Source organism: Pyxicephalus adspersus, chromosome 6, assembly GCF_032062135.1.
Source record: "Pyxicephalus adspersus chromosome 6, UCB_Pads_2.0, whole genome shotgun sequence".
In the NCBI taxonomy this organism is placed as follows: domain Eukaryota; kingdom Metazoa; phylum Chordata; class Amphibia; order Anura; family Pyxicephalidae; genus Pyxicephalus; species Pyxicephalus adspersus.
The window spans coordinates 62,556,457-62,579,029 of record NC_092863.1 but is presented as its reverse complement, the minus strand read 5'-3'; the positions used below and the strand labels follow the sequence as shown (position 1 = coordinate 62,579,029).

The following is a 22,573-nucleotide window of genomic DNA, read 5'->3' as shown; positions in this document are numbered from 1 at the left end:
ATTTTAATTTGTATTCTGGTTTGCCATTAACAGTTGCAAATTTTAATGAGCAGCCTGTTGTAAATGTAAATAATGATCAGCCACCTTTACTAAGCCATACATATTTAAACTGTTTGTGTGTAATGAGATCATAACTGTTCTGAGACTAATTACACATAAAAGGATGTGCAGATGTTTACCACTAAATGGTGAATCTACTTTGTTACCTTCTGCTCAGTAAGCCACCTGAAAGTGCGTGTCAGTTCATGGAAGACTATCTGCATCAGATTACATTAGTTAAGTACTTTTCATGCTCCGTGTAGTTGCCTTTTTACTGTGGATGAATAATGGCTGTGTGTCATAACCAGTGAATTAGAAGCACAAGCTGGGTAGTGAGACTGAACTGCGGGTCATTTGTGATGGATACAATCTGTATTGGTTTATGTCATACAGCCTATCACATATCTTTACATATGCTTACAGGACTGAATTTAAAACCAGTCTGCATACTTAACATGTTTTTGGAGCTTGAATATATAACCACTTGTACATTGTGATTAGGGTTAAACATAGGAAAATAGGGATAAATAGGCAACATCTGCTATGAAAAGGTTTTTGCAGATAAATGACAACCCATTTTAAAATCTTATTGTGCTGATTGGTTTATATGCAGAGTTGACACTGACACAGAAGGCTTTAATCACCTACCAACCCTCTTCAATACCTTATGACTTCTAGTAAGGTAAGGATTGCAAAGAAATAGGTATGAGCTGATGTCCGATAAATCCTCAACCTTATAGCAGAAATAGTTCCTCCACAGTTTGTTTGGGGTTCTCTGGACAGTAGTAGATTATTCACCACTACACAGTGCCTGCTTAGTTCTATGGCTCACAAATCCATCAGTACTTGTGTTTGCCTAAATGCATTTTAGTTTATTAAAGATGTTCTGTATTTTTTATAAAATAATAAATAAATAATAAATAATAAAATAATAAAAAATAATAATAAAATATAAAAGTCTGACATGGTTACTAAGAATAACTCTTATAATAACGTATCTATTTTTTTTTTTTTTTTACATCTTTTTATACCCTCTACCTTAAAATCAAAATTGCATGAACATAAGTACTGTTTTCTTGACTTTCATGTAGAACCACAAATAAACAGGATAAGACAAGGAAAGACATTAGGAACCACATAAAACACAAACAGCAAAACAAAAGGAAAGAAAACAAAAACATCAATTCAGTCCAAATATAGTATGCTCCAAGGTCACTGTGTTCCGATTGGTTTATGCTGCACACCTTTAAAGTGTATGTTAGAATAAAAGCTTTGGCAAGAGTGTATACAATGTTGGTTACCACAGTGGGGAAAATCCAACTCTCTTTCTGCCTACACAAAATGTTACGCTTATGTGAAAATATGTATTGAAGTAGAAATATCATATCAAATATCTTGGTACATAATCTTGTACAGTGGTGTATGTATGTACCAAATTATATTTCTGTGTCAATGCAAATTTCCATAAAAGTGCTATAGTTTGTGTAAACTGTGCTAACTTTTTGACTTCCTAGTACAGATAATTACCTGCCAGGTAATATAACCCTACCCAACACTATACAGAACTAAAGTTTTGGCTGTGTACCTGCAGTAAATGCAGGGTTTTCTGAACTACGATAGCCAGGCCACCGGTATTTGGTCAAGAACCGCCATTCTAAACCGAGGTTCCTCCAGAGGTTGCTAGAGGTTCCTCAAACTGTGGCTGATTAACCTCCTGCATATTTTTGGGGCCAACACCACTTAGTGGAGACAGGTGCATGACCACAATGATGTTTTTAGTTGTCCATAAAAGTATTATTCTAGCCACTGTGGGATAGGGAGATTCTCTCCGTTGGCCAATAACTGAAAAAGTGTTTATATACATTTAACATACTCTTATACGGTAGCTAGAAGGCAAATATTAGACTTTTAATTTTTGGGAGCGTAGGCTAGAAGGCAAATGTGGGGCTTTTATTATGTGGCAATACCATACACATGCAGTGGGTAAAGGGAACCGTTCTCATTGTAAAACTTTTTGGATTTCTGGGTAGTTCCTTAGTATGGTAACATGAAAGCCTCTTCTCCCCCAAAACCACTTCTCTTTCATGCTTCATTTGTCACAGACATTTTGATTTGGCCAGATATAGGACTGCCCACAGGGGTTAAGCCAAGTAAAAGTGCTTTTAAAGTTCCTGTAAATGGCAGTAATTTTGTAGGGTGAAAGGATAGACAGGCATTTGAAGGTGAATGTTACTTTAATAATGTATACCCTATACGTAACACAAATCAAATAGGTTGTGACACAAAAGAGGATTTATATGCGATTACTTATATACAGTTCACAGGTTTCAAGTATAATTTCAGCATAAGTTTCAATAGAGTACCAAATACCCAACGCGTTTCACCCTTAGGCTTCCTCAGAGGAGAACTGAGATTAGAGAATAGCTTAAAAACTGAAGTTATGTATTACAAAAATTGCAGTGAAAAAAAGTAGATAAAAGCATCTGCAGGACTTCCAAACCAACCTATTTCAGTCAGGGAAAGGGGGGTTATATATGATAGCAATCAGAACAAAATGTATATGTAGTGTAAGATAGGATAGAGGTCTGCAGTTCTTGAATAGATAAGGAGAGTAAATTAGTTTGAATGGACATATCCAAGTCAGGAAAGCATATGTCAATTCAAAATAATAGATGCTTTATGGTGTTAGAGAGATGGAAACTTTCTAAGGAAGTTGCAAAGCACCAAATACCTGTCTTCACAAAAAGATGGTTAATGGTTCAGCTTGGGAGACTGTTTCTATCAGTGGTGGTCATGGGAGTAAAGTTGGCGAGGAGTCGGCAGTCAGCTGTGAAAGGGCTGTAAATAACTACAACTAAACCCTTGCTTTGCGGGAGAACTCCACTTCAAGGGTAGCTTTATTTTTTATCTAAAGTTTACATTTCCCAATTATTTTCTTGCAAGGAGGTGGTTATATACTGCAAATCTTTCTGGTTTTTTGTTTTTTAAGTTCTAATCATACTTGTGATGCCATAGGTAAATCTTTTCTGTAGATTTGTTATAGCTACACATTCCCAGAGAAAACCAGTGTGTGTTTCCATTTCCTTATATGCAGTATTAGGTTGGCCTGACTCGAAGATGTGCTTCAGATCGAATGAAGATAAATATTTCTAGAGGCTCTTTGGATAGGTAAACGCAGTGCACTTATTTTTATAGACACAGAATACAGCAAGCTGATTTGTGCCCAATTTAAACAGGGAACCAGCTGGATCCCTTATCATGATGGCTTTCCATTGTTGGATCATATTACCGTGGAATTGTTTTTCCTGCACTGAACACTGAATTCACTTTCAACAAGCGCCACAAAGTCAACAAACGGCAAAGTGACACAGAGGACATTCCCTTGCCTTTGTCCCTTTTCATTTGGTAATGTTTAAGTTTCCTTCCATGTGCATTAATTTTTCTGCATGATGTTGGAAGAGGTTTTGCCATGAGCAGGAAAGAACACTGAGAAACAACACTTTTGGCACTGATTCTGTTACAGCTGCTGGTAAAATACATTAGCGTAAAAAATCCCTGGACATTAAATCAGATTGCAGAGAATAAACCTGGAGTTATGTTCATCCTGTTTATTAGTAGATTGGCATATGTGATATGCATAAGTATTAACATTGATAAATGTATTTAAATATACTGTGAATCAATTATATAAATAAAAAAATATATTTCTGGAAATACAATGTATTTTTTTACAATTCCCTTATGCCTTTTTATAGGTATAAATGTGGATTAAACTTTTTATTTTACTTGGCTACTTGCTTGCTTAGCATGTGATAGCATATCACATGACAGAAAAACTCTAATAGTAGTTTCTATGTATTTATCACATCATTCCTGGAAAAATGTCTACAAAGAAGGGACAAGAAAGGAGTTTACCCCAAGACAATGAGCTATGTTACATATGTAATTTTTATTGAGCAGGTTACATAAAAAAACATAATTATGAATATTAACTTGATGTTTTTTTTAACTTTTAAATGAAGGCTGTCAAACTCTGGCCCACGGGCCAAATCTGGCGCACAACAGCCTTTTTTTGCCCCCTAAAAGAATTCCTAAAATGAATTGCAGCTGGCGCGCCGCTACTGCAATCCGTAGTAATGGTGGGCCAGCCGCAATTCATATTAAGCTGCTGTTCTATAGAAGCGTGTGATGCCGCTACTACAATTCCCGGCATCACTCGCGTCTATAGACCAGCGACCTCTCTGCCTATGCATGACCTTTGCGTGGCCCCCCATTTTATAGACGCAAGTATATATAATATACTCCCCACAGAGTTTATACTGACAGGTAAGCCAGAGCCAAAGAATGCAATTGTGCCAAAGAATGCAATGTGAAACCAAATGAATGCAGCAATTCATTTGGTTTCACATTGCATTCTCTGGCAAAGTAAAACAATTAGAAAAAAAACAATAAGACAAAACAAGACTACTTACCCTACTATACTACTGACAACCATGCAGATTACACCAATGTGAAAGTTTTGTCACACTCCAGGATAAACAAAATCCAAAAGACTTTTCTTCTGCATGGCTTATTGCGGTCTTTTTATTTTTCTATCATGCAGTAACATTTTAAAAAAATTCTTAGGCCTCTTTTCTATTAAAGGCTTGTTCCAGATTGAATGTTAAAAACCTCTTTGTTTCCATATGAAAATGTTTTATATCTAATGAGAAGGAAAAACTTCCTCAATTTTTTCAATAAATTTCAAGTTTGCCTTGTGACTTGGCCTAAGTTTCTAATTTCGGCCCTCTGTGTATTTAAGTGTGATACCCCTGTTTTGAATTGAATCTTTTTATAGGAAAGCAAGAAGGACTTCTAGCTTGTGAAATGTCTATAAATACCTCTTCCATTGGTGGCCAGTGGAGAGAATCCACAGTGGTGGCAGGAAAAATACTTTTATGGACAAATAAAAACATCAATAAAGTCATGCAGTGAGCTCTATCAAGTGCTGTTGGCTCTAGAACCATGCATGCCTCGTCTAATGGTAGATCAATCAGCCATAGCTTGAGGAACCCTTAGAAACCTCCGGAGGATCCATGGTACAGAATGGCTGATTGTGACCAAATATTGGTGGACTGGCTATTATAGACGCACCTCTTTGTGCGTGATAACAGGTGCATTCCAATATGGACTGCTAAACAGACTGGCCCAGAGGTCTAAAGATCTAAAGTCACTAGAATGTGACCTTCTGGCACTATTATTCCCACCAGATGTGGCATGCAGGCCACATGAAAGCAAATGTAGAGGAATTTAAAGGAGCAGAGTGCAAACGCTTCCTGACAATTAGGTACAGCTGACAATTCACACACACTGGTTTGCTGTGTGGATTTTATTTTTAATATAAAATACTTTTAAATTAAAGTGAACTGGTTGAAACCAGACTTACCTACATTTGACAATGGATAATCTTACGGCATCCATATTACCCACTTCAGCTGTTGGTGCTATTTTTTTTTGGTAAATCTATAGACATGGTTTCTGGGTTGTAGAAAAAGTATGTATTGAAAGTGTACACACAGACTATCTGCAAGTATCATTTCACACAGGATTCATCGTTCAATAAGTGTAGTAAAAGAAATTTAACTAGGAACGCGCACTGGTACACACATCACAGTGTCCTTGACAAATCAGTCGGCCTGTGTTTGTCAGTAAGGCTTAAGAGAATTATGGTGGTTAATATAGTTGGTTAGCTTTATAGCTGAAGTTCAAAGGCTTTTTAATGCTTGTTTTTCTAATCCCATAAAAACATTTCTCCTTTATGTTATAGGTTCTGACTGACACTCATCAATCGATCACATACAAGTAAGTTATTGTTATTAATATTTTATTGTTGTATTTAGATTTAATGGTATAATGAAAATATGTATTGGTTTAATTTAAATGTTATTGTAGTATTTATATTATTGGTACTAAAAAAAAAAAAAAACTGGATGTAGACTAAAATACATTTTAAATTACACATTATGGTTGACTTAGTAAAGCAATGGGGAATTTTGGGTCTTTGTTTCTTTGCATTTTCTCTATTCATGCAGTTACAACAAGTAGAAAATTCTGTTTAAGTTGCTTTTAATTGTTTTTATATGTGATTGTGTTTTGATGTTAGCTTTATCTTATTCCCTAACCTAAGTGAACAAAACATTCACTATACATAGGAAACCTTCTCTACTTCTTTATTTAATCAATCCTTTTGCATATTAAACAGTGATGCCATAAAGTGTCAGTGTTGTGTAGGTAGCACAGTGTATTATGTGGGTTTCCTACATAGCATGCAGAATTGTGTTAGCTAAAACTGGGCTCAGATGCTGGTCTGGAGCACATCTGTAGCATGACAAGGTGAGCCCTTGCCTCAGGCACCACTGTGAAGTCAAATAACACGAACAGCAGATGCAAAGCCTCTTGCATGTTGACTTGAGCTTCACTAATATAAAGCTTAAAAGTCACTGATGCAAGAGAGAACTGTCAATGCTCCCATTCACCTATCTGCCTTCAGCACTGGTCCCTTTTAGTTCTTCTTTTTAAATGAAATTCTATTTTCCATGAAGCTTCTCCACGCTGGGATATAATTTGGAAGCAGATATAAGGTTACAGCTTCCACCTTAAGGCCATATCAAAGCAGGCAAAGGGGCAGGTGAGGTATGGCTAGATGTGGCAGTAATGTACAAAATGGGGATGCCTTAATAACAGAATAAAGCTGCTGTTCTAATTATATTAAGCCTGCTACCTGTAATTGGTGCTCCTCGCATAATTACATCAATGGAGATAATGAACCTTTCCAAAATTACTGAAAAAAATACCAAGGGCTTATTTCATAAATATATAATCAATACTGACATTGGTTATGATATTCTTTCTGCTTTTCAACAACATATATCAATGTAGGTCACTTATTACAGGCTTTACATCAACTGGAAGTGAACACGCATCCTTCGCTCCTTCATTGGCACCAACATCTTCACTTATTTTTTTCTGGGTTTGGGATCTTCGGCCACCTTGTTTGGCTAAGCTGGAATGATGTACTTGTTACACATGTGTACAAGAGTATTCATTCCTGGCACCAAGATTGTACAGGTTGTAGCTGTATGCACAGCTCAGTGTACATTCTAGAAAAAAATACGAGCAGTCAGGTAGGTTTTTTTATTTTTCTTTTTTTTACATAGCCTGTCCCTTCTGCAATAAAGGATATTCTTAGGTTTAGTTCCACTTTATTTAAAAATTTAGCTTCAGTATTAAAACACACTAATTAGCAAACGCGTGCTTTTAAACAAACATATTTTAAATGGCAATGCAGCAATTGCATTCCACATACATTTGGAGAAGAATTTTCCTACCAAATATAGCACTCCTGAACATCAAAAGAATTGCTATCAGAGATACTCATGTGTTCTTTCCTGCTATTTCTGTGTCTCTTAACCTCTGTTAGAAGCAAAGCTTCATCCAGAGACAACATGGCTCTATTCTCCCATGTACAAAGTGATTGAATCTCTTCTTCCATTTCCAGACTGGCTCAGACACAAACTGCTAGACACACTATTTGAGCAGTGCTTTGGCTGACAAACCACAGAGTAAATAAAATGTTTTCACATACAATATTTATATGCCATCTGCACTGATATTTAAAAAGAAATGAAGGGAATTAGACATTCATAACTTGGGTTTGGCATAGATTTAACATACATTTTAAACATAGTAAAAGTATTCCAATCAACATTATATTTAGGACTGAATGGACAGAAATGCAAATCCTTCGCCTGGAGTTCAGCCTTAATCCATATCCCTAACTCATTTCTGTTCTGATGCTTTGCCATAAATTTAAATAGAAATAACAAAAAAAAAAAAAAAAATGTTGTGCCCAACATAAAAGAATGCTGGGCATTGTGTCCTTCATGGCTATAAATTGCATGCGTTATGTATGTATGTAAGTCACATGTATTTTCTTTTTAAGTTTAACAACATTTCACTTGAAAATTTAGCACCTTTTAAAAATTTTGCTTGCTTAATGAAATTACTTCTTATCCTACCTATATAGCCTATGGCCTCAAAACACATTTTATAGCTAATTAGTAGATGAACATAAGGGAAAAATGTACCTTTAATATAAATATGTAATGAACATTTTAATGACACATTAAATGGCCAGGCACACCATAAATGCCATGATAGCTTTAATGCATGTTAAAAAATATTTATTTTGTCTGGTATGTGAGACATTACTGGGTAAAATAAATACTCTTAACTTCATGACTTTATCTTGTAAAGTTATTTATGGTGTGCCGTAGTCTTTCATATGCAGTAAGACGGCTGTGCTCTTGGGTCCCTGTTTGTTTGCATTGCACCCAAAAGTTCCTTTGAAGATCCCTTTCCATTTAATAGCTGTTTTTACATTTTGAATTAATTACCTTGTGCAACAATTTTCAGCGTGCACATTTGTTATACGCTAATGCTTGCCATTGACCCTGTCACTGAACAGCCATTGAAATACCAAATAAGGGAAAACTTTTAGGCATGATGTATTATCCATTATTAACCTTAGGATTTAATATCATGCATACATCCTCTTGTAGTTTATTATGTTTATACTTTTACGTATCTGTCATCTATATGCCCCTCATAAGGTTTTCCAGGGTTTTCCTAACACAAAGGATAACTTAAGGCCAGTGTTTCACTTGTTTGAAATGTAATGTCTATTGTATTGTATGGTGCCTGCTTCTGAAGTCAGCATGTTTAATGCAGCTGTAGGTATAAAAACAAAATGTCAATTATAAAGGTTAGCTAATAAGCAGTAGTCACAGCCTCCGATGCTTTTCAAAATATATATCAGTATGCCAACGTGTAATGACAATCATCATCTATAGTCATCAAAGTCTATAGAACAGGGACTTCCAAGTGCCTGCTGGCATCTTTAGACATCTTAGATACCCAGATAACTTTGATACATAGATCCAGACTTGTTAAAGCATTTGTCATTTCCAGGTTTGCTGGATCATTTTGGTTCACCCATAATAATCTATCTTATCTAGTCCAGGCCCATATACTGTACATTTTTTTTTATTTTCCAAAAAATGGAAAAATGAGTGATTGGGACTTGCAAGGTGTCTTTGTTTAATACAATTCTTGTCCTGAAAACTAATGTTTATTAGAAACACACTTAAAAACATCTCTTTGACACCAGTGCATTAAGGTATTACACCATCATTTATAACTCTCATATGTACTCGACGCATTTCGTGATTACAGCGAAGAACTTTCAATGGGAACTTTCATCACAGCTATAAATAATTGTAATGACTCCTTAGATTCATTATGGTACAAGACTATTCGTGAAATACATTAGTTATCTATCTGCAGTTACCTAACACCATGCTACTTAATACCCATAAACTCAAGCTTTAAAGCAAACTTGTGAGTGGAGGAGCTGAATAATAGTACCTAGTACCAATAGAATTTCATGTGAATCACTGGGTCTATGACTTCGACTACATCTCTCACATTTGGGGTCTAAGCCCTGAATAGGCCATGACTCCAGTAATTTGTAGCTTGCACAGCACAATTCTTAAATACTGTTGGCTAAACAAAGGCAAGGGGGTTAAATGAAGGTAAGTATGTACTTCTAGAGAGGACTAAGTTACAGGGAAACTGCATGGACAAATCACATTTTCACTCTTAAGCCACTTTGTCTAGTTTACACATACCTTCTGGGGCAAGAAAAACTAATTGCCTAAACAGATGTCACTTTGTCTTAATCTAACTCAATGTGTTTAATTTGTTTGCTTGTATTAATAATTCTTCAAAAAAATTTGAATTTCTATCCTGTAGTTCACTTCTAATAAACCCTGTATAAATGTGCTTTTCTATCTCTGTTGCTGTTAAAACTGCATGTTTAGTACTTGGCAGAGGACCTTCATTACATTGCAACGGATTCATATTAAAATATTTTTACAGATGTCAGATTTACCACACTGTATAACGGTGGCCATAAAGGAATACACAGTACAGAGGATGCAGAGGTGAAGATAATGCTTACTTGTTACTATAATCCATAAAATTATCAACTTCATAAAGCAAAAAAAACATAATACCGAACTGCAAGGTTCAAATTGAATACTTTTTATCCAGGCTTAGGAAGTCTTGACAGACATTTAACTGGTGTGTACAAATGTATTCCATGTGTAACTGGACATGAGCAGAGGTGATCATATTCTGTCTAAAGAGGAGATATGCCAGTGTTATTGTGTGCCGTGCATAGGGATTATAGAAACCAATAAAAAAATTCTTTTTTTTATGTAAGTAACAAAAATTCATCAACCAACATACCAGGTCAGACAGACAACAAACACATACCAATCGCCTTCTACTTTGTACACTAAGAAGTATTGCATCAGGAGTTACATTCCTAATAAATAATAAACATGATTACAAAAAAAACAATAAAATCAATCTTTAGGCAAGGATTATTTTCATAAACTTGGCTGGACGTTATTTGGCTGTCTATATACTCTTGAACCTTGGTGGAGGATCAACATAACTATAAAGTATTCTAGTAAATATATAATATGATATATTATTTCATAATTGTATTATATAATATTATATTCAATATAATAAAGATTGTATCTGGAGGACAGAAGTCTTTCCAATGAAGCGGTATTGCGATTATGGTTATAATAACAAATCAATGCAAACATAGTTCTGGGGTAGCTGTATATAAAAGTATATGGGATACCAAGAAGTACTTTAGATGATAACGGAGCTGTAAATCCCTATCTCCTGGTTAGAGGGGAATATATGATCATCCAGTGGCAACAATTTGCAGAGAAGACCATATCATATTAGATACATCTTTAAAGTTGCAATGGGAGCACAAGGCATGGTCACACATATTTGTGAGCCGGACTATCATACAATCATACAAACGGAGAATTTTGAATTAAAGGATTGTCTGATTTGGGCAAGCCAAGTGTGTTACACTTCACCCCAAGAGTCACTCACATTCCAGAAGTCCACATTAGGGTATTCCATCATCTTCAAAGAATTGGAGATGGAATAATAACCTTTAGTTTGAAGCAGAGAGTAAAGGTTAATGACCACTTTGTTTTTCTTGGGGTCTTAAAGAAAGTTTTCAAGCAAGTTTGATTCAGGGGTCACAGGAAGAGATTCAATTTGTTGCATGGTTACATTTTTTACTGTGTTTGCCAAGATGAACAGTCCAGCGCAGACATCTCTCTTCCAGTCTTTTAGATCTTTTCTCTAAGGGTATCAAGACATTCTTAAAGGAAACACATCATGGGAGAAATATATTTGGCAGTAAGTGTGGAGCACTGGATCACTTAGTATAACTAGAAGTCCAATTGAATGTATCATCTAGTGTGAGTGCTTTTCTTAGGTCTCCTGATTGATAATGGCTAAATCTACATACAAAAGTCAGATAGTGGTTGCATAGAACTATAGTGCTTGTATTGGGCAAAAATCTGATGTAGAGCTGATTTGTTCCTCTGTGACTGTAAACTATTATGAAAGATTGTTTCCAGTGATAATCTATTGATGTCCACCAGACATCTGTATGCTTTAATATATGTCCTTGTACTTAAAGACCTAAGATTAAAAAAATGCATTTTGAGGTTTCCAAAGGCCCCTTATCAGGGTTTAAAGAAGCATTAAATAACCTGATCTTGGCAGTAAACACTCTGCTTCCTGGGCATTACATATGCCTGTAATCACAAAGCCTACTGTAGTCAGTGGACTGAGATCCAGTTGGGTTGTCATTCTCATAGTGACTCAAAGGGAAGGCAAAGCCTCCTACCCTTTCTCACCCACATTAAAAAAAAGGAAGAGTTTAATAGTCATAGGTATTTTTGTTAGATTTCAGGGTGGTTTTTTACCCAACTTTAATGTGATTTAGTTTTTTTCTATAACACATACATAAATAAAATTTTAAATTTAGACTTTTGCTCTTAATATTATATTTTTCTTGGAAAAGGTTAGTGAGAGTAAACGAAAGGTGTGCAGCTGTTCTTAAATAAGCCCCCGAGACTTCTGTACTGTATTTAGTAATTCATGCAATATTTTAGGAGTAAAACTTTCTTGGTATTTATCCTTAACATCTGTTTGAACTTTAAAGAGAATACGATTTTGGTGCTGTAAACCCAACTTCATTTTTAGAGGTCAGGAAAACAAACAATACAGTATTATCGTTAATATTTCAAATACTTTCCTTCCAGAGTTTTATAGTGACGTTAAGTTATTTTCAACATTAAGGTACCAGATTTCTTGAATGCCAGTTTAAACAAATGCTGTGTTTTTTTTGCAGTTTTCTTTAATTTTATTTCACAGTAATGTGTCTGTCTGTTTCACATAAAATCCTATGAAAAATAGTGTGATTATTAAGTTCTTAAGTTAAATCTGTTATATGCCAAATGTTTAATTTTTTTATACTTAAATAGAAAGGTATAATTAGTGTTTAGAAGGGTAAAACTTCCTAGAGATTTTAGTATAGGTTTTTTTTAACTGCCTAAAATTCCAAACTTATATGGCTTCTTAAAACTTTGCCAGAAACTATAGGTCCCATGGTACCTTTATTAAGTTTATATATCAGAAATATTCAAACTTTATAGTCTATTGATGTTATACTTTTACTAATATCTTACATCTTTCTATCTTAAGTCCTGATTTAATAAAGATTTGCTGGATCAGCCAGGTTTAGGTTGACCCCTGATAGTCTATTTCAGTGTTTTCTTTTAAGCATGGGGGAACCTTTGAAACAACTTGCAGGTCTATGGGGAACCCCTGCTGTAACTATTACATCCATAGCTTACAGTTCATTAGTGTGATGGCAATAGAAACAATGCCTCCTATATGGCTGTCCAATGGTAAGAATGTCACCCTTGCAAGACAATTGGTGTCAGTGGTAACTGAACAGAGAGGCACAAACTACTCATGGCTTAAGGAACCCCTATCAACCTCTGGAGGAACCCTGGTTGAGAACACTAGTCTTTCCTCTCCAGGCTTTAATATATCAGGTCCATTGTACTCAAATGTTTACAACCAATCTGATCCTAACTTGTGATATTCTTGTGGACTTGTGGGAGTAGAACGGTGGGCAAAAAATAAATATGGTATGGAGCCTGCAAAGTTTTTTTTTCAACTCTGTGTTATTTGTTATTCTAGAATTTGCCAGAAATATCCTTATCAATCTTAGTAATTCTGCAAAAAAAATGTTTTTTGGCCATTTACTAATAATTTAAGGTTGGCATTGTTACCATTCTTGCAACTACATGGTGATGCTAAGATATATTTGGGGCCCTGACTGGCCCCATGGGGCATTGTCATCACTGATTCACAAATCTCTAACTTGTCAATAGTTTGAGTATTTAACATGTGTAAAAGGTCCAAATCTAGTTTTTGGTAAGGAACCATATCTTTACTACAAAGCAACTCAAATGCAGCAGTCCAGAATTGTTCAGAACAGGTAAATCATGGCAGTTTGTGAAGTTTGGTTTCAACTATAGGTAGGTTGTCTTCAGTTCTATGTTTTTAGGTCTGTAGATGTGTCCGAATAGCATAATATAGCTGAAATAGGAGTTGGTAGTCTACATTTTGGGTTTTCATCTAGATTTAGCCATTAGGCTCCATACAATTGTAGCTTTGAAAAGCATAAGGACCACATGTGCAACACCCTAATCAACAAGGAAAAAAAGAGAATAAATAAAGAGTGTTTTGTAGCATGATATGTGTTACTGTTTTAATATTCATGGTTGTTCCTTCATTATTCATGGATGGTATGAGGATCCTATTGCCTGGAATTAAATGAAAATGACCTTTCCACAGCTATGCAAAGCTACCTCAGAAGTTTTATCTTTCTTTTTTAGATACATGGGAATAATTAGATATTCATTTTGCTGGGGAAATTTTTCCATTCAACACTGCTAGTAACTGTAAAGACATAACTAGTGTATATATGTTACTAAAACAGTCATATATATATATATATATATATATATATATATATATAATATTTTAGACGTTTGTTTTCCAGTGAAAAAAGATATTGTAAGATTTTCCCATTGAAGAACCTAATGTTTGAACAGACACAAGAGAATGTGTTTACAAATGTGATGAATAGTATCCAGAATAGTAAAATAATCATTCTCCACTTTATATATTTCTCTATATGTTTCTAATGCATAAAACTAATTAAGAAGAGTCCTAAAAATATTCAAGCTTTGCTAAGCAAGCTGGGCTGTACTGTCTGTATGATGTGTGTGCTGAATGTGCAGAGTAACACCTTTGGAGTTCATCCCTGTCTTGGAGCCAAGTAGAAGAGAAGGACAATTTGCCAAATCTAGTGTGAATCTGGTTTTTGCAGCCTGCTGTCATTCACAGTTATGCTTTTGTAAAGGAAAGATGTGTGACAAGTAACATTCCCACTGGCGACAAGCCCTCCATATTTACCACTCAGGGCTAGTTAATTAGAAGTTTGGCACAAACCTGACCTGACCATATCCTACTCTGTTCTGGGAACCAATTTTGCTTAACATCATAGACCTGGTCCATGTCAAAGCTTTGCAATACAGCATGAAGCAGAAAATATACTTCAGCCAAGTAACCGGTCTTAAACACGGTTCCTATTTATTGCTTTAACCCTGGTCTTGGCTGCAAAATACCATCATGGTTCTTGCCATTTAACACAACCATGACATGTAGCTCTACAAAATATTTTGCTGAGTGGATAGTCCTATTGTTTAAAAAAATAATCTGTGTGCTGGTCCTAAAGATATATATACTATGTGTGTGTATATATATATATATATATATATAATTTTGTGATTTTTGGATCAGCACTGCATAATATGTTGGTGCTATATAAATACTGATTAAAAATACATAATAAAAATATTTATTAATAATATTAATTATTATTCATTAAAATAAATATGTTCTGGCTGACAAACCTGCCACAAACACTATCTGTCTTTAGGAAGATTACCACTCATATGCAACCACATCTGTCTCTCCCCTTTAACCATGAACCTCCATCTAGAGCCTGATTTGTCCTTCTGGGATCACAATTATCTACCTGTTCTTACTTCAGTTATTTGTTACAAATGACAAGACATTGGTATGCAAGATCATAGTTAGGCTCAAGTATGCAATTAAACCATGAAGCAATCTAGACACATAGAACTGAATGCCCTTTTTCTATATTGAACAATTACCATTTGACATTGATATACTTGAAACACTTACCAAATCTCCCATTCAAAAAAACCAAACCATGCCACTGGAACGAATGACGCCACTTGTAGTGCATCAGTAAAAGAAAACAAAAGACCCTGGTATTAGTTATTGTCTAATTTAAACCCCTGGTATCTTTAAAAAGGAACACACTAACCCCTCTTTTTAGTAAATGTATAATGCCAAGGCATGGTAATATAAATTGCCAACCTCAGCTCAGATCAGCATATATTCAGGTCACATCAGACTCAATGCCCAGCTCTTGCAGGCTTCTACAGCTTCAATCATAGGCAGTATGCATAATGTAACAGTATTAGTCATAGCAGTTAAATACATGATTCTGCAATCCAAAATGACTTAGTAGGTTCACCAATTTAGCCATCGTCTTTATATGTCTGTATTATTGTAGTAGAAACGTCAAATTTTTATTCCTCTCATGCTGCGACTGCTCTAAATTATTTTATGTATCCTGTAACGCACTATTGAGTGAGAAAGTGGTTTGTTGCTATAGTTATTAATCTTGTGGAAGAATGCAGAACTCATTAATGAAAAGTTGTTTGCTGAAAACAAAAGGCTCTTAGCTGGTTGTCTGTTAGTAGGGAAAACAGAATACAGTGGTGCAGCAATTTAGAATTCACTTGTTCTTAAAGAGAATTATTATTGAATATTGACCAATTTTATTTTGATTTCCTATGTCTTCAAGGTTATTTCATTTATTGTATTTTACACTGTGCTGTAGAGCGCACTATGTTTTTAAAGTCAGCAATATCTTTCTGCTCAGGCTACGGGCTATGTACCTAGAAAGGGATTAGTTGTGAATTTAAGATATATGTATATGCTTCATTTCATATTTGCCTAACTAAAAGGGAAAAAAAATATTATTTAAAGGAATATTTGCAAAAGCATGTCAAACTAAACTTTTACAAAGTATGACAAGTAAAAGAAAAGAGTTATGTGTTTTTTGGAGGGGTATTTACTGCAGCTTAATATGTTGGGATTTATTATTATTATTATTAGTAAACAGGATTTATATAGCGCCAACATATTACGCAGCGCTGTACATTAAATAGGGATTGCAAATGACAGACTAATACAGACAGTGATACAGGAGGAGAGAACCCTGCCCCGAAGAGCTTACAATCTAGATGCAGAGACCATCTTTTGGCTTGCAATACAAGTTTATGAATGCTGATATTTCTATTCTGTGTGTAAGACTTCATTACTGGTTGGTGAGATACGATTTTGGGGGCTCCAGTAGGGCATTGAAGAAGCCAAGGCAAAATCCTCCTGTAGTACTGCCACATTTTGTAACTGCCAAAACCAGACACCTGTAAATTTACCAGAGAGAAATGAAAGTATGGCGAGCATGGTAACAATTTTTCTTAAATGTTCACATAATTAGCACCTGATAATGCCAAGTTACTAGTACTAGCTTAGCAAACTGATGCCAAAATATTTTTGGTAACAGACCTGGGCAATTCAGAATAAGTCTTATACTTAAATGCAAATCCAAGTCGAAATGATTAGCAGATGCAAAGATACAATTATATGCACTTTTTTTGTATTTGAGTCGTCGTCGTCACCCCCATTCATTCCTCCCTCCTTCCCCTACTTCCAAAGCTCCTCTGCTTGGCAGTGATGTTGTTATTCATGTTGACAGATCAATAAGTACCAGTCTTACTTTACCAAGAAAGATGAAACTTAATATAATTTTGGCTGCCAATATTTCTGTGTCTGCCTATGTTTTTATTTTTTATGATTATTTTGCATTTCTCAGAACTGAGGCTTTATTTACAAATAATGTAAATCTTTTTGGGTTATTTAATCCTTATTGTCACGCCAGCAGCGCTGTAGAAACTACAAAACGCTTGTATATTTCCTGTACAGGTGTCTATAGAATTGTGATGTAATATAGTTTAGCACATGTCAATGAAGCAGCATTGCCATCACTAGCTGCCTTGAAGAGTGGCTGCCATATTATTTTTGCTAGCAGCAAACTTTAGGCAAAGGCACTCGGTAGTTGGTACAAGTTTCTTGTGTGACAAAGGTCAAATTGACATGGTCTCGAACAAATTTATGCATTGGTAACATACGATGTGACGTAAGGTCAGCAGGACTGATGGCGAATATCTAAACACATATCTTATATATATATTATATTATACCACGATGTCCATTTGTCTTGGTGTATTGACATGAGAAAGCAAACTGCACCTTTCCACCTCTAATCCCAGCATTTCTTGTGCAGTATGGCATGTTTTATTTTAAGTGTAACACTAAGCCTGTCTAGTCAAACAAGGTAGAAGGAAGGTAACAAAAAACAGTTCACTTGGGGGGCAGGAATTTAAATTCAAACCTGTATAAAGTGGAGGTTAGGTGGATGTGTCCCCGCATTTGGATCTGGAGCAGCAGCAGTTTAGCTATTCAGTACATTAAAGTACAATTGAAAACTCTTGTAGGACAGTCTAGACTATTGTTTCTCAACCTGAGTTTAGGGGGACCCTAGGGTTCCTCCACAGGTTGCTCAGGGTTCCTTGAACAATAAGTAGTTTGTGACTGTCAGGTCAGTTTAACTGATACCAATGCTCTTTTTGGCTATATGTAAGGGTGACATTTTCCCAATAGCCAGGAATGTAAGAGGCATTATTCCTACTGACCACCACCCTAATGTACTATTAACTATTTATACATTAATTATAGCAGGGGTTCCCTGGAGACCTGAAACTTATTTCAAGGGGTTCCCTCTTTGTTAAAAAGTTTAAGAAACACTGCTCTGGTCACATCATAAATCCAGTTACTGGATGTAATGCACGGTCTTTGTAAAGTAAAAAAATACTTTGCCTTATTTTCCCAGACTAAGCCAGATCTTTGCTAACACCCATCTTCACTGCTGAAAGTGAATCAGGCCCAAAGTGTATACAGAAGAGGATTTTCAAACCCTTGCTGTGAGAGGAGCCATACTGTAACAAGCTCACTTAGCATTTTTTTTTAGTTTCCAGAATAGGCTGTCAAGAAAGATTTGTCATGGCACAGTCGTTATCCTCACAAACAGATGAAAAAGCTTTGCAAACTAGCCTGTCTTCTGAAGCACCTCTTAAGAATGACTTGTTTGAACTGTTGAACTTTCCAAAGAAGGGAACACTCTGAATAAACCTTAGTGGGGATAAGGTGATCCTTTGCTTGGAACATACCCTCTCACTAACATAAATCAAATGTGTCATGAGCTGGAAAGGCAACGAATAAAAAAATAGCACTTGAGGTTTTTTTCTGTTTTCTTTTGTTCTTTCCTTAACCCGAAACCTTTGTGAGCAATTATAATTATCATTTTCTGGAAAAGTCACTTGACGTGAAAAACAGAAGCCAATGTGTCTGTGAGCAAATTAAACTTTTCAGCCTAAATTTTATTACTTTCTTAATGTCGGAGTTCCTTGTTCGAAGAATATCGAGGCAATATTTTATTTTCACTGATCACAGGCTATGGATTCTACCAACTGGACTGCTTAGAGAATTCTCAGGAGTGACAATCCATACTGTATGTGTAGTAAGCAACAATGGAAAGACCCAAGTTTATATAGTTCTATTGATCTTATTGGTATGGGTTTCTAACATACATATTCAATGTAATTATTTTTAACAACCAGCTTCCATTTTACAAACCATTAAATATTAATATGCAAAAAATGATTGGTGTTTTAACCTACTTTTCCATAATATTGGCTTTTCAAAATAAAATATATATTTATTTATCTACCAAATGAAAGGACCACTGAGGATAATGAGTGACCAAGGAATTTGGTTTTGAAAAAGGGTCAGACTCCACAAATCAGGGACAATTGGGAGGTATGCCACTGCATTTTGATATAAAACCACAGTTTAGCTTTAAGCAAGAAATCCACAGATTAATGGAAAAATGAAAGCAGAATGCTGTACCACAGGCAGGGGGGAAGTATTAAAATATAGATTGCTGTAGAATGGAGTTTTGATTTAAGCCATATGCTCAAGGGAAGTTGTCACAAAGAATGTCACAACAAAGAAAATAAAATGCAGTTTATTAACTATTTATTACACTGCACCAATATTTATATTCTCATTTAATCCATATTTAATCAACTTTTCTTTCAGCCTCATAATCCGTTTTCAATGTGCACCATTAGTTGCTTGTCTCTCTCATTGCGTAAATTGGAAAACAAAGAAATATAGAAAATATGTTGAGCTACAGCATATATATGTAAATATATATATATATATATATATATATATATATATTCACAAAAAATGAGTTCATGTACTTCTTCATCACATCTAGTTTTATCTTGCTTCTTCTCTTTTTTTATATACTGTTGTATATTATGTTGTATTTTCCTTGGCTTTCTATTTAAATAGCATATAAGATTTTAAAATAATGTAAACACAATTATGCAGAGTTGCAGAAAAGGCATTACATTTTTGTAAAATGTTATGAAAGTTTTGTACAGGTTGTAAAATAAACAAAACCCAGGTGAGTTTCCAGATTTTGGATTGGAGGCCAGAATTTTTGACATAGTGTCATTTTCAACATTGTATTGAAGGAAACACCTAGCGCACAGGAAACTAAGAAGGAACTGCCAGAACCTTGGAGTATTTCAGTGCATTTTCATTTTTTTTTTATTTTTAAATCAGTACAAAGGCTTTTAGGCCTTAAATGAAGGTTGCAAAAATTATTAAATGAAGTGTAAAAGGAGGAATAATTTATATAGTCAAAAAGCAGCTTCGAAAGCATTTTCAACATTGCAAGTATTATTGAGTATGACTAACTACTGCTAGATATGTCTAATTGGACTGCTTCTCCTGGCCAAATACCCCACTTATTATCCAGGCTCGGTAAAGCTATAGCATGGGAAAACAATTATAGAATTCTAATATAGAATAAAAAAACTAAATTAGTGTTAGGCGTTTCTTATATTTTCCACATTTTTTGCTGGTTTTAGGCATCCTGTTAGGTACTGTGGGCAACATAACGGCTTGTTTCTTCTTCTTGTCTCTTTTTCTGTCGTATGACTAAATAATATGATGCCTGTCTTTGGAGTATTGCAGCAGAATTCCCCTGAGAAACTATAAGATGTTGTTGTACAGCTACCAGGCTTGTGTGAGTTTTTTTAATTAATAGGTATACATCTGTTTTTTTCTTCCATCACTTAGTCCCATGATAACGGCACCATGCCCTAATGTATTTGCACATTTCTTCATTTCATTGTATACAAAGTGTTCAGCATTTACCTTAGCTCTGAGGATTAATTTCTTATACCTGAGCTGTGAATTTCTTCATGAACATGATCAGCACAAATGAAATATTTCCTATATGGCAATTACTTCTAAAGAAGTGACTCAATCTGTTTGGACATCCCACCAAAGATCAAGATGGAGCTTTCGGCAGATATCACGGAATTAATTGCCTGCTGTATCCTAATCTTTACCAGCTTACTGGGAAACGCCATACTGATTTATTGCACATGGAGATGCATTACAAGACGCCTGCCTACATCTTTTGCTCTTATCTTCAGCCTTGCCTTTGCCCATGTTTTAAAGAATATTGTTGTCAATGCTATAAACATAATTTTAAATGCTGGATTTTCTCCAAATCCTCTGATCTGTAAAATTAGGGTATTTACTGCATCCCTGACTACCAAGCTGGAAATCTGGTTTACCCTTTACATGGCTATCTTTTACTGTTTTAAGCTTAAGAGGGTGGTCCATCCACTGAGGGCACCTCCAAATGGCAAATGGCGCAAGCATCACCTGATCACTGTGTTTGCCTTGTGGGTCACAGGCATCTCAGTTTGTTGTCCTTATTTGATATATGTAAATGACGTGCAAAGTTTGACTTTATATAACGATTCTTATCCTGCTCAGAATAACTTTCTGTATGAAGATTGTAATGTTCGGTTCCCAGATGCTATAATAGACATCTATTACCATCAAACATTTATGGTTGTTACTGATTTGCTTCCTATAGTGGTTTTATTGTTTGTATGTGCTCGGATACTGCTTCTTTTCCGTGAGCAGAGTCAGGCAACTTATGGCAATATTTGGATTGGGCATGATGCCTCGGAGACTGAGGTTCTACGGGCTTCCAAAGTCATAGTAATTTTAATGCACATTGTCACAGCATTGTGGGTGGCCCATTTTGTCATAGTCAGGAGCATAAAGCATATAAATGTATGGTATTGGATGTCGACTTTGCTTGTTGTCCTGTTTTCTGGATATGCTAGTATCAGCCCCTACTTACTGATGCTAATTAATTACAAAATCAGTTTGCAGATAAGGTCACTGAGCTCCTTTTGCTGTAAAAACAATAACCTAAACAAGTCACCTAGTGGGGGTCAAAAATCTATACCTGACAGTTCCCCTGCAGGAGGATGAACTTCATATAGATTGTGGTAATTAATGCAACAAGAAAGTGTCATTTGTTTTTCTTGTGTAGCTAATCAGCTATCATAGCATCTTTTCAAGGAAACGGGCTCTGTATTCTAAAAATGTCCTGTACATAGATTGCACAGAGAATCATAGCTTTTATGTTTCCATAGAGTTAAAATATTTGATATTATGTTTTCTAGCACACTTTTTAATATATATTTTTGTGGGTTTTCACTTCTGAAAGAATTCAATTTGTTTTAAATTTTTATGGTGTTTAGTGTATTTTGATATTCACTAATAAAGTATTCGCTTTCAAGCTGTTGCCTGACTTACTCAATGGACACAATTGTAACTACAACTTTTTTTTGCTGCAAAATTGACCTCAGGCGTATAGTACAAATTATTGCTGCATATTTAAAGTATACATATAGCCATTTTATCCCAAATGTTGATAAAGGAGGGCTATTTTTTGCTGTCTATGTCCCACTGGGGAGATTTCGTGCCACATCCTATCATGAACACCCAAGAGGAAATAAGGTGAAATCTTCTCAAAATGAGGTTGGCATGGAAGGGTTAAATAACAACACAAACCACTCAAGTGCTGCTCCACCAAATCATAATACTTATCCTTATTGGGTGCGCACAATGGTCCAAAACAGAAACAGCTCCAACAGCACGGACTTGGTTTTCCCCATAGCGTATTCATTGTCCTATCTTCTACTGGGAAGAGTTAGGCAGGGAGAAAGGCTGACATCTATTTACACGTATACAGAAAAAAAGCATCCAATTCTGTGATATCTCTGGGTAACACCTATACAATATTATTGACCGGTGGTAGCACCAGAAAGCCTGCTATAGAAGTCTAGTGATATCC

At 35.4% G+C, this 22,573-nt stretch overlaps 2 protein-coding genes across 4 annotated transcripts in view; both read left to right on the top strand.

Moving 5' to 3' along the window:
* SNCAIP (synuclein alpha interacting protein) overlaps nucleotides 1-22,573 on the top strand; it is a 138,872-nt gene that overhangs the window by 30,590 nt on the left and 85,709 nt on the right. For 2 of the 3 annotated variants that reach the window (XM_072416037.1, XM_072416039.1), the window contains exon 2: nucleotides 5,846-5,880. The exons of the other annotated variant lie outside the window; for it this stretch is intronic. The gene's annotated coding sequence lies outside the window, so the exon portion shown is untranslated. The remainder of the gene's footprint in view (nucleotides 1-5,845; nucleotides 5,881-22,573) is intronic. 3 annotated transcript variants of the gene reach the window in all.
* LOC140332562 (uncharacterized) lies at nucleotides 20,524-21,705 on the top strand. The gene has a single exon (XM_072413788.1). It carries the CDS (start codon nucleotides 20,704-20,706, stop codon nucleotides 21,703-21,705), a length of 1,002 nt encoding a protein of 333 aa, XP_072269889.1. The 5' UTR covers nucleotides 20,524-20,703.

What these genes read in the sequence shown, in the direction of transcription:
- LOC140332562 (XM_072413788.1), top strand. Translation starts at nt 20,704, where the DNA reads ATGGAGCTTTCGGCAGATATCACGGAATTAATTGCCTGCTGTATCCTA.